This window comes from Mirounga angustirostris, unplaced genomic scaffold, assembly GCF_029215605.1.
Source record: "Mirounga angustirostris isolate CCGP_5_RB_7025 unplaced genomic scaffold, mMirAng1.0.hap1 SCAF_13, whole genome shotgun sequence".
Taxonomy (NCBI): Eukaryota; Metazoa; Chordata; class Mammalia; order Carnivora; family Phocidae; genus Mirounga; species Mirounga angustirostris.
The window spans coordinates 70,949,667-70,961,963 of NW_026991721.1; the positions used below are offsets into that span (position 1 = coordinate 70,949,667).

Below are 12,297 nucleotides of genomic sequence, written 5' to 3' on the forward strand. Positions count from 1 at the left end.
ACATCGTTGCAAATGGCAAGATCTCATTCCTTTTGATGGCTGCATAATATTCCATTGTATATATATACCACTTCTTCTTTATCCATTCATCTCTCAGTGGACATCTTGGCTCTTTCCACAGTTTGGCTATTGTGGACATTGCTACTATAAACATCAGGGTGCACGTAACCTTTTGGATCCCTACATTTGTATTGTTGGGGTAAATACCCAGTAGTGCAATTGCTGGATTGTAGGGTAGCTCTATTTTCAACTTTTTGAGGAACCTCCATATTCTTTTCCAGAGTGGCTGCACCAGCTTGCATTACCACCAACAGTAGAGGAGGGTTCCCCTTTCTCGGCATCCCCACCAACATCTGTCGTTTCCTGACTTGTTAATTTTAGCCATTGTGACTGGTGTGAGGTGGTATCTCATTGAGGTTTTGATTTGGATTTCCCTGATGCCGAGCGATGTTGAGCACTTTTTCATGTGTCTGTTGGCCATTTGGATGTCTTCTTTGGAAAAATGTCTGTTCATGTCTTCTGCCCATTTCTTGATTGGATCGTTTGTTCCTTGGGTGTTGAGTTTGACAAGTTCTTTACAGATTTTGGATACTAGCCCTTTATCTGATATGTCATTTGCAAATATCTTCTCCCATTCTGTCGGTTGTCTTTTGGTTTTGTTGACTGTTTCTTTTGCTGTGCAAAAGCTTTTTATCTTGCTGAAGTCCCAATAGTTCATTTTTGCCCTTGATTCCCTTGCCTTTGGTGATGTTTCTAGGAAGAAGTTGCTGCGGCTGAGGTCGAAGAGGTTGCTGCCTGTGTTCTCCTTTAGGCTTTTGATGGACTCCTGTCTCACACTGAGGTCTTTCAACCATTTGGAGTCTATTTTTGTGTGTGGTGTAAGGAAATGGTCCAGTTTCATTCTGCTGCATGTGGCTATCCAATTTTCCTAACACCATTTGTTGAAGAGACTGTCTTTTTGCCATTGGACATTCTTTCCTGCTTTGTCAAAGATGAGTTGACCATAGAGTTGAGGGTCCATTTCTGGGCTCTCTGTTCTGTTCCATTGATCTATGTGTCTGTTTTTGTGCCAGTACCATACTGTCTTGATGATGACAGATTTGTAATAGAGCTGGAAGTATGGAATTGTGATGCCGCCAGCTTTGCTTTTCTTTTTCAACATTCCTCTGGCTATGCGGGGTCTTTTCTGGTTCCATACAAATTTGAGGATTATTTGTTCCATTTCTTTGAAAAAAGTGGATGGTATTTTGATGGGGATTGCATTGAATGTGTAGATTGCTCTAGGTAGCATTGACATCTTCACAATATTTGTTCTTCCAATCCATGAGCATGGAACGTTTTTCCATTTCTTTGTGTCTTCCTCAATTTCTTTCATGAGTATTTTATAGTTTTCTGAGTACAGATCCTTTGCCTCTTTGGTTAGATTTATTCCTAGGTGTCTTATGGTTTTGGGTGCAATTGTAAATGGGATCAACTCTTAATTTCTCTTTCTTCTGTCTTGTTGTTGTTATATAGGAACGCCACTGATTTCTTTGCATTGCTTTTATATCCTGCCACTTTACTGAATTCCTGTATGAGTTCTAGCAGTGTTGGGGTGGAGTCTTTTGAGTTTTCCACATAAAGTAGCATATCATCTGCAAGAAGTGAAAGTTTGACTTCTTCTTTGCCGATTTGGATGCCTTTGATTTCTTTTTGTTGTCTGATTGCTGTGGCTAGGACTTCTAATACTATGTTGAATAGCAGTGGTGATAGTGGACATCCCTGCCGCGTTCCTGACCTTAGGGGGAAAGCTCTCAGTTTTTCCCCATTGAGAATGATATTTGCTGTAGGTTTTTCATAGATGGCTTTTATGATATTGAGGTATGTACCCTCTATGCCTATACTCTGAAGAGTTTTGATCAAGAAAGGATACTGTACTTTATCAAATGCTTTTTCTGCATCTATTGAGAGGATCATATGATTCTTGTTCTTTCTTTTGTTAATGTATTGTATCACGTTGATTGATTTGCAGATGTTGAACCAACCTTGCAGCCCAGGGATAAATCCCACTTGGTCGTGGTGAATAATCCTTTTAAAGTCCTGTTGGATCCTATTGGCTAGTATTTGGGTGAGAATTTTTGCATCCATGTTCATCAATGATACTGGTCTGTAATTCTTCTTTTTGATGGGGTCTTTGGTTTGGGGATCAAGGTAATGGTGGCCTCATAAAACGAGTTTGGAAATTTTCCTTCCATTTCTATTTTTTGGAACAGTTTCAGAAGAATAGGTATTAATTCTTCTTGAAATGTTTGGTAGAATTCCCCTGGGAAGCCATCTGGCCCTGGGCTTTTGTTTGTTGGGAGATTTTTGATGACTGCTTCAATTTCCTTAGTGGTTATAGGTCTGTTCAGGTTTTCTGTTTCTTCCTGGTTCAGTTTTGGTAGTTGATACATCTCTAGGAATGCATCCATTTCTTCCAGATTATCTAATTTGCTGGCATAGAGTTGCTCATAATATGTTTTTATAATTGTTTGTATTTCTTTGGAGTTCGTTGTGATCTCTCCTCTTTCATTCATGATTTTGTTGATTTGGGTCTTTTCTCTTTTCTTTTTGATTAATCTGGCCAGGGGTTTATCAATGTTGTTAATTCTTTCAAAGAACCAGCTCCTAGTTTCATTGATCAGTTCTACTATTCTTTTAGTTCTATTTCATTGATTTCTGCTCTGATCTTTATTATTTCTCTTCTCCTGCTGGGTTTAGGCTTTATTTGCTGTTCTTTCTCCAGCTTCTTTAGGTGTAGGGTTAGGTTGTGTACTCGAGACCTTTCTTGTTTCTTGAGAAAGGCTTGTATTGCTATATACTTTCCTCTTAGGACTGCCTTTGCTGCATCCCAAAGATTTTGAATAATTATGTTTTCATTTTCATTGGTTTCCATGAATTTTTTAAATTCTTCTTGAATTTCCTGGTTGACCCATTCATTCTTCAGTAGGATGCTCTTTAGCCTCCATGTATTTGAGTTCTTTCCGACTTTCCTCTTGGGATTGAGTTCTAGTTTCAAAGCATTGTGGTCTGAAAATAGGCAGGGAATGATCCCAATCTTTTGGTACTGGTTGAGACCTGATTTACGACCTAGGATGTGATTGATTCTGGAGAATGTTCCATGGGCACTAGCGAAGAATGTGTATTCCATTGCTTTGGGGTGGAATGTTCTGAATATGTCTGTGAAGTCCATTTGGTCCAGTGTGTCATTTAAACTCTTTATTTCCTTGTTGATCTTTTGCTTAGGTGATCTGTCCATTTCAGTGAGGGGGGTGTTAAAGTCCCCCACTATTATTGTATTGTTGTCAATGTGTTTCTTTGCTTTTGTTATTAATTATGTTATATAATTGGCTGCTCCTATATTAGGAGCATAGATATTTACAATTGTTAGATCTTTTGTTGGATAGACCCTTTAAGTAGGATATAGTGTCCTTCCTCATCTCGTATTACAGTCTTTGGTTTAAAATCTAATTTGTCTGATATAAGGATTGCCACCCCAGCTTTCTTTTGGTGTCCATTAGCATGGTAAATGGTTTTCTACCCCCTCACTTTCAATCTGGGGGTGTCTTTGGGTCTAAAATGAGTCTCTTGCAGCAGCATATCGATGGGTCTTGTTTTTTAATCCAATCTAATAGCTTGTGTCTTTTGATTGGGGCATTTAGCCCATTTACATTCAGGGTAACTATTGAAAGATAGGAATTTAGTGCCATTGTATTGCCTGTAAGGTGACTGTTACTGTATATTATCTGTATTCCTTTCTGGTCTATGTTGCTTTTAGGCTCTCTCTTTGCTTAGAGGACCCCTTTCAAGATTTCTGGTAGGGCTGGTTTCGTGTTTGCAAATTCCTTTAGTTTTTGTTTGTCCTGGAAGCTTTTTATCTCTCCTTCAATTTTCAATGACAGCCTAGCTGGATATAGTATTCTTGACTGCATATTTTTCTCATTTAGTGCTCTGAATATATCCTGCCAGTCTTTTCTGGCCTGCCAGGTCTCTGTGGATAGGTCTGTTGCCAATCTAATGTTTCTACCATTGTAGTTTACATATCTCTTCTCCCGAGCTGCTTTCAGGATTTTCTCTTTGTCTATGAGACTCGTAAGTTTTACTCTTAGATGTTGGGTGTTGACCTATTTTTATTGATTTTGAGAGGGGTTCTCTGTGCTTCCTGGATTTTGATGCCTGTTTCCTTCCCCAAACTAGGGAAGTTCTCTGCTATAATTTGCTCCAATATACCTTCTGCCCCTGTCTCTCTTTCTTCTTCTTCTGCGATCCCAATTATTCTAATGTTGTTTCATCTTATGGTATCGCTTATCTCTCGAATTCTGCCCTCATGATCCAATAGTTGTTTATCTCTCTTTTTCTCAGCTTCTTTATTTTCCATCATTTGGTCTCCTATATCACTGATTCTTTCTTCTGCCTCATTTATCCTAGCAGTTAGCACCCCCATATTTGATTGCACCTCATTAATAGCCTTTTTGATTTCGACTTGGTTAGATTTTAGTTCTTTTCTTTCTCCAGAAAGGGTTTCTCTAATAACTTCCATGCTTTTTTCAAGCCCAGTTAGTATCTTTAAAGTGATGATTCTGAACTCTAGATCTGACATCGTACTAATGTCCATATTGAGTAGATCCCTGGCAGTTGGTACTACCTCTTGTTCTTTTTGTTGAGGTGATTTTTTCCATCTTGTCATTTTGTCCAGAGAAGAATAGATTAATGAGAGAACAAAAATGCTAACAGGGTAACAACGTCCACAGAAAATATACTCTAAACAAATCAGAAAAAACCTTTCAGAAAGTGGTCGCTTTTCTGTTCAGAGAGTTGTTGCTATTCTTTTCTTTGATCTCCTGTTGAGTTTGTAGGTGTTCAGAATGGTTTGATCCCTATCCAGCTGAATTCCTGAGACCAGATGAAATCCAGGTCTCTTATCCTCCGCCATCTTGCTCCACCCTCTTCTGCTCCTAATTTAAAATGATTGTCCACTAATAGCTCTCAGAGTGCCTCAGAATTTATTTAGAGCCCTCTGTAGGGTTCTTGACAGGGTAAAGATCATTCAGAAAGCATGTGGGTATGGCTTCTTCTGTCATTCTTTTGGAATAACTGTGACATTGGATTTTTAGGGAAACAGTGTGAAGGAAGCTTACATCTTTGTATGCAAACCATTTTCCATCCTAACTGGCAAAAGAACGTTTGAAAGTCTTTTTCATTTTTTTGAATGAACAGATAAAATAATTTACCCTGAGAGAGCTTTCTGTTGTATAGGAAATGAACTCAATATCAGGTCAAATGGAGATACTGACCTGACATTGCCCTGATTTCCCATGCATCTTGGGATGTGTTTTGACCTCTGCCCTACTCTCTTCCCATTGCTCCCTATTGTCTTCTGTGTTTGTGTGTGTCTGTGCACATGTGTATGTGTATGTGTATTGAGGTATGTCTTTTTCCCCAAATTCAAATAAAGTATTTGTGAATGTAATTATATTTCTCAAATGGTGGGAGAGCTATTTAATATGGTTTTGCCGAAAATAATTTTCTTATGTAAAGAGAAACATCTTAATTGCATTTGTATTAAGGATTTTTTTTTATATGCTGAGATTACTTAGTGCAGCCCCCCTGAATTGTGGACAATTTACTTAATGTCTTCCAGTTTTGCTGTAGCAGTCATGTTCTCTCTTCTTTTCTTTTAGGAGTCATCTCTACTGCAGACATTCTTGATCGAGAGACCACAGGGTCCTATTGGCTGACTGTGTACGCCACAGACCGGGGCGTCGTTCCACTTTATTCCACTATTGAGGTCTACATTGAAATTGAAGATGTGAATGACAATGCCCCCCTGACCTCGGAACCTATTTATTATCCTGTTGTCATGGAAAACTCTCCAAAGGATGTATCTGTCATTCAGATCCAGGCTGAGGATCCCGACTCCATTTCCAGTGAGAAATTGACATACAGGATTACAAGTGGTAATCCCCAGAATTTTTTTGCCATCAATACCAAAACAGGTAAGGGAATGCTCATAAGACTTTTTTTCCCCATTGTTTGTCCAGCTTTTAAATCCATCAGCCTGTCTCTTGCTTATTTATATCATTTTATTTTCCCCCTGACTTAGTTAATGTGTGAAGGACAACATTCTTTTTTCTTTTTTTTCTGGGGGTAGTTTCTGAAAAGGTGAGCATTCTACGTGGTGTGTTCTAGTTGGTACGTTTTAACTTTAGCTGAACCAAGGTGGAGTGATCTAATAGAAATTAGAGGCTTTCACAGAAAGCTTTAGATTTGCTTTCCTCGTAATAATAAAAAGTGGTTCCCAGGCCACTCAGAAGGCCACGTGCCCCCTTTGTCCTTCTTGGGAGGGAGTAACCTTCCGATGCTAGATTCTGTGGGTAAGATAGCTTTGTGACACCTGTACTTCCAGGAGCTTCTCCTTTGCTTGACCTTCATCTAGCTTGTTGTAAATGATCTCCTTTAAGCCTTAAATTTAAGACCCGGATTTTTTGTGATTCCTGTCGTACCCTTGAGTGTAGTGTCAATGTTTAGAACTTCCAGTGTCTCGATTTTTACATAAAATGTACCACCTTTAAATTTTCAGGTCTTTTGCTTAAAAAAAAAATTTTCTAGAGACTGTACTGACAATTTGTTGGCTAAGGCTCAGGAGGGGCAGGTGTGAAGTTTGGTGGGATATATTCTGAGAGAAGTACATACACTGGGAAGGTCTCAGAGGTTCCTTGCTTTCTTGTGATTTGCCTTGCTTAGATCTAAACAAGAGAGTCAAACCCTCAGTGAGAGTGGTGGTGGATAGAGTTTGAACTAATTGAAAGTTAGAAGAATGCAAAGAAGATGCTATTGCTGTTTCACCCCAGGCAAGTGAGTTGACAGTGGTCAAAAGTTACGCTAGTTGGTATTTGCTGGTGTGGACATATTCAGTTTTCCTAACAAAACATGTGATGGAGTTGATAGTTATTTCTCCTGCCTGTGTTTGTTAAAGAGGAAACATACAGCCGACCCCATGGATTTTTATAAATGTCCGATTCCCATGAGCATACTTTAGAGAGAATGCCATATTTTTTGGAAATAATTGATTTTCTCTAATTATAAGTGGGTCAGTCATCTTGTTAGGCAGAGTGTCACATGCTAACAGTGTTGAATCAGGATTTCACTTGCATTTCATTATTAGACAAAGAGTGGTCATCTTCTATCACTGTCTGACTGAAGCCTGCTGGAATTTGAACGAGAAGACTCAGAGATTTGGAGGCTAGCTCAACCTTTCAGAGCCGTGTTAAGTAGGGGAAACTGCTCGAGGACCTGAGGGACCCCTCAGCTGTGCTAGAAAGTTCCTCCTGATACACTTTCTCACTGGACCTGAGGGCTCTGTGGAATATGGTGACAGAGAAATGAATTCAGATACTTTAGAAAGGAGAGAGAGAGAGAGGACGAAGACCAAAAAAATGTCACAGTAAAGAGGTTGAGGGCACAAATGTCTTCACATTTCACAGCCCCTGTGGAATATGAAACACCCCCAGTCACCTTCAGCCTTCCTTCTAATTCCATTGCCACTTGAGTCATTCAGAGTGAGCCCACCACCCTCTTTTTGAGAAGTTAAAAGACACTGCAGAAGGGCAGTTTCAACTCTTCTCTTTCTCCTCTGATGACTGAAAATATTTTAGAATGAAGTCACAGGGAAGGATTTGGGTTGGATGTGAAGAATGTTGGCTGTACATTATGTGCAGAGAAGAACATGTAACTAAAGCTGTCTTTTATGCAGATTTTAGAAGTTTGCGTGAATTTTCTAAAACTCTTATATTGTCACAACTTAGCCTATAATACATAAGACGAGCCTTAATTATATTTATAATTTCTCTGTCCTTGCCATAGATTTTAAAAAACCATTTGTGTCAGGAATGGCATTTTAGACTCACTTTTCTAACTATCTAAAAGAAATATAGAGCCTTACTTTGTAATTCTCAAGTACATGGTAAGAAAACACTGGATTTTACTGATTCACTTATTCACTCACCAAACATTTATTATTGTGCCTACTCGTTTCCAAACAAAATCTAGTAACAGTTATAAACTTAAGATATGGTCCAAACTTTCCTGGGACCCAAAGGTACATGAAATTAGCAAAATAACTCATGTTTATTACACAGTGAAAGAGTAGAATAATTGATTAGGGTGGGGGAATTTCACTCAACATGGCCTTCGTGAGAGTGATGGTCAGGGAGTGCTTCATGGAAGAGGTAACATTTGGGGTTAGAAGTCCTGGTTTTTAAGTCCCTGTGCTGCATGCACTTCCTTGCTGGGAAACATCACTGACCATACCAGGGGGAGACATAAACCAAATCAGACACTCCTGATCTCACCAGCTTTTGCAAACTTGGGAAAATTATGGGAACCTCTCTGAAATTTTAGTTTTTACCGAGCCAAGGACCTTTGCAAGGAATATAGGAGTCCTCTGTGAGATGCTTAGCACAGTGCCTGGGACACTGAAAGCACAACAAAAGGCGATACCCCATCCTGACTGTCTTACCTCTGATTATAGACACATCATTCACTCTGCTTGGACCTCAGGTTCTTATCTGTAGAATGAAAATGACGTTGCTTACTTCATAGGGGGGTTACTCATGAAGACTGAAAGTCATGATGTGTTTGAAAGTTGTTGGTAAACTACAAAGCTCTGTAAGAATCATGTTATCACTCTCCTTCTTTCTGTGGAGATTCACAGAACCACAAGCCTGGGGTAATTCCTGTGAAGCTTGTTGCTCTAATAGAATGCTGCCTATGGAATAATCTTTAGCTCTACAAACTCTCTACAGCGACACTTTACGCTTTAGCATTTCTTCCTGTATTTCTAAAGCCATTTGCCTGAAATAGTTATGTTACTGTAACATTTTTTAGTAATGAAGTGGGAGATGCACCCAACCAGTATATTTATTAAAGATCTTTGCTTTAGATTTTTTTCAACCGGAGGTAGACTCTAGTAAATTGACCTTTCATTCCTTCCTTTGTGGTAGAGTTGAAATTTAAAGAGTTTTGCCTTGTTTTGGCAATGTGCTCCATCATAAATAAGATTTAAATGATTAATGCATGCTCAAATAATGTCAATGCTTATGGTCCACAGCTTGCAGCAGATAACAGATGTCCCAGACACAAGAAGGGAGAGAAATTTCTCTGTTGAACAGTGTTCCCTACCCAAAATGCCATTTTTTTTTTTTGTACCAGACCTAAAACCACATAAAATCAATAGTCTGGGTACCTTCAGTAATTTCTGTGGCTTAAGAGTAAAAACATAAACTGTACCTCTGAGGTCCTTTCTGAGCTGTGCAGAGAACCCTTGATTAACTCCAGGCTGAGCAGTTAAATTCAACCCAGTGCAGCATATTTGTGTATGTCTGCCTCAACTCGTGAGTAACAGGAGCCCTAGCAACGTGTTCTGAGCCAGAGTCATCCAACTGGCTGCCCTCTTTGGGTGACCAGGCACTCAAATGCTTGCTTCCAGACCTTGTCACAAAATGGACTGCCCATGGACTAGTCATCCAGGCTCAACTGGGGAACAGGTGTGAGAAGTTCCTCTGGGATTTTAGAATGTTTATTTTAGTTGTATCTATAGTATGGAAACCACTTAGCAGAGTGCAAGCGCACCAGCATTTAGTAGAGCACTCAGTAGATGTTAGCTGTTGTTGTTACTATTATTAATCATCCTGTATTCCCCCCTAGAATAAAGTTTATGTAAGTTACACACATAGTCTTCACAGCACTGTCTTTGAGGAAGGTGTACTTGAAAGGCAGCGATGTTTTTCCTCAGCACATGGTGTATAGCACTGGAACCTTCCATTCAGGTTTATAAAGTGTATTATGCACTGTTGTCTCCCGCTGCTGTTTTAGATCCCAGGTGTTGCGGGATGGCAGATGTAACAGAGGCATGAGATCGTTTCTGCATTCAGGGAATTTATTCTCCTGGGAAAAATAGCACTGTCACACATACAATGTAAGGCAGCTTATAAGAAATAAATGGTCAAACTCTGTGGAGTTTGTGAACAGGGTAACATGTCAGAGGGGAGCTGGGGCAAGGACTCCCCAGATCTGAAGTGGGCCCTGAAGAATGGGTCCATATGCAGAGAGAGCGAGCCAGAAAACTACCCAGGGAATATAAACAAGTTAAGCTGACCTTGAAAGCCCATCTGCTGCTACTTAAGCTAGTTTGAGAGGCATTATACCATTAGAAAAGGAATTTTTAAAAGACTCATAAATGTCTGGAGTGTTGTAATATATTAGAAGTAACAAATATATGTATCTCCGCTCGCTCTCTCTTTTTTTTTTTTTTTGGTTTGGTGTTATTTGGATTTTTAAAAGCCTTGGGTTGTATCTCTTCCTTTTGAGAGGCCAACTTAAAATAATACTTTCAGAGGGAAAAAACATACATAAGAAAGACCCCTCTATGTTTTCCTTTGCTTCTGTTAAATATACAACCAAGATTGGCATATGCTGCCTTGAGAGCCTGTGTCTGTGAAAGTAATCCTTGCTTCTTCCAGATCTTCTGCTGGTCGATTATCTATGGCGTAGGCTTTCTGATTTCCTTCCTGCGATTGTGACGTCTCCTTTTGACCCATGCTTTGGTCACTGTCATCTCCACCTGTGTTTGAGTGGTGATGAAGCCCAACTTTCTTTTACTTTCTATGAACATCTTCAGATAAACCTGACCAAAAGATGCTTTATGTGTGGGTAGACCAGCTGCCCTGTCCACCAGGTGGGTAGAGAGGCAGAGATACTCTTCAAATGTGTGTCTGCTGCAGGGACACCTCAAATTCTACCCTCATCCATTGGTATCTTTGGATTTAGACATTTTTTCCCTATTAAAATGGGAGGGATAGCTTATTAGACACTGGGTGTCCTCTATTTTTAAATCAACTCCAGATACTACTAGCGTGCTTTTTGGTGTATGTATAAGACATACACCAAATACACATACACATACGGTGGGTAAGTCAGCAGGAAGGGTAACAGAGGGAAAAGTCAAGACAACACTTTGGCATGATCACCTGGTGATCTATTAGGCTGCAGATCACTGAGGGGCAGCCTGATAACTTGCATTTCCAGCAAGTTCCCGGGGGGTCTGATGTTGCTTCCCTAGAGAGCCTCATTAGCAAGACTCTAGACTTTAGTACCCACAAGAAACAGAAGAGGGAGATAACATGGTGCTGAGACACACACCTGAGGACAAGGTAGCCCACCTTACAATTTATCCATACACTCTTGCCTCACAATGCAGGAGTTTTGAGGTGTGACTATGAATTCAAAGTGCTCTCTTTTACCCACCCCCAAAATCAGTTCTCATAACCTTGCTTATACTTTGGGTTTTATGAAGTGGAGACAAATGAAAATCCAGTCTCTTTAATCATCCATGAGGAAAACATCACTGATTCCTAAGACTTGTGGTTAATAAAAATCTGGTTTATATAATGTTTGGATGCACTTGTATTATTTCCAAATATATAGAATGAATCAGAAGTTGTTACTAAGTGGAGGTCAGACCTACTTTAATGAATAAACAAACATTTGATATTAGTATGTCATTATAAAAAGGATTGGTTTGTAAGATAGTGATACTCAAAAATAATTTAGTATCTTCAGTAACCTAATCCTTATGTTGATGCACAGCCCTGTTTGGTGGTAATCTGCTTAGGAAACTACCTTTTCCTGGAAACCAGAAGGAAATCTTGTTTTATGTATAAAACCAGAGATTAAAAAGAAAAAAACACACAAGGTGAGAGACAAGGGTACAAATATTGGTGCTTTTTCTTCAGCGTGCACACTGTGGAAATCTTTTGTTACCATCTCTTATTCCTTATTCCTTCCTAATGGAAAGCTAAATTCTCCTGAATGGGTAGAAATGGCCGCTAGATGATGAGTTGATATTCATAAGTACAGGCACAAAGCAGATAATGTAGCGAATGAGTATGTATGAAACTGTAAATCACCCTCACTCCTTCCTTCAGCCATGAAAGGAGGCCTTGTCCTATAGAACATTAAATTGTGTTCATTTAATCCAACAAGTCCAGTAGAACAAATCGGGCTCATGCAGATTTATCACAGGGGGGTTATTTAAATTCAGCAGTGACCTTTGCATCCCCGTGAATGTGCTCCAAGTGAACAAGGACAAAGGGAACTTTTCTGCACTGTCATTATGTTCCCTGGGAGGCTGTGGGTTTCCCCATTTGATCAGCTCACCACTATGGGCTGGAGGGATGGGGGTGGGGTCCTGAGGGGGCAGAAGGCTTGATCAGGGCTGGC

The 12,297-nt window shown here is 39.7% G+C and overlaps 1 protein-coding gene across 2 annotated transcripts in view; it reads left to right on the forward strand.

Annotated features, from left to right (window-relative positions):
• The window catches only part of FAT3 (FAT atypical cadherin 3), a 519,284-nt gene that overhangs the window by 171,671 nt on the left and 335,316 nt on the right, over window positions 1–12,297 (forward strand). For both annotated transcript variants that reach the window (XM_045892830.1, XM_045892831.1), the window contains exon 2: window positions 5,700–6,014. In XM_045892830.1, the coding sequence (XP_045748786.1) occupies window positions 5,700–6,014 (315 nt within the window). The remainder of the gene's footprint in view (window positions 1–5,699; window positions 6,015–12,297) is intronic.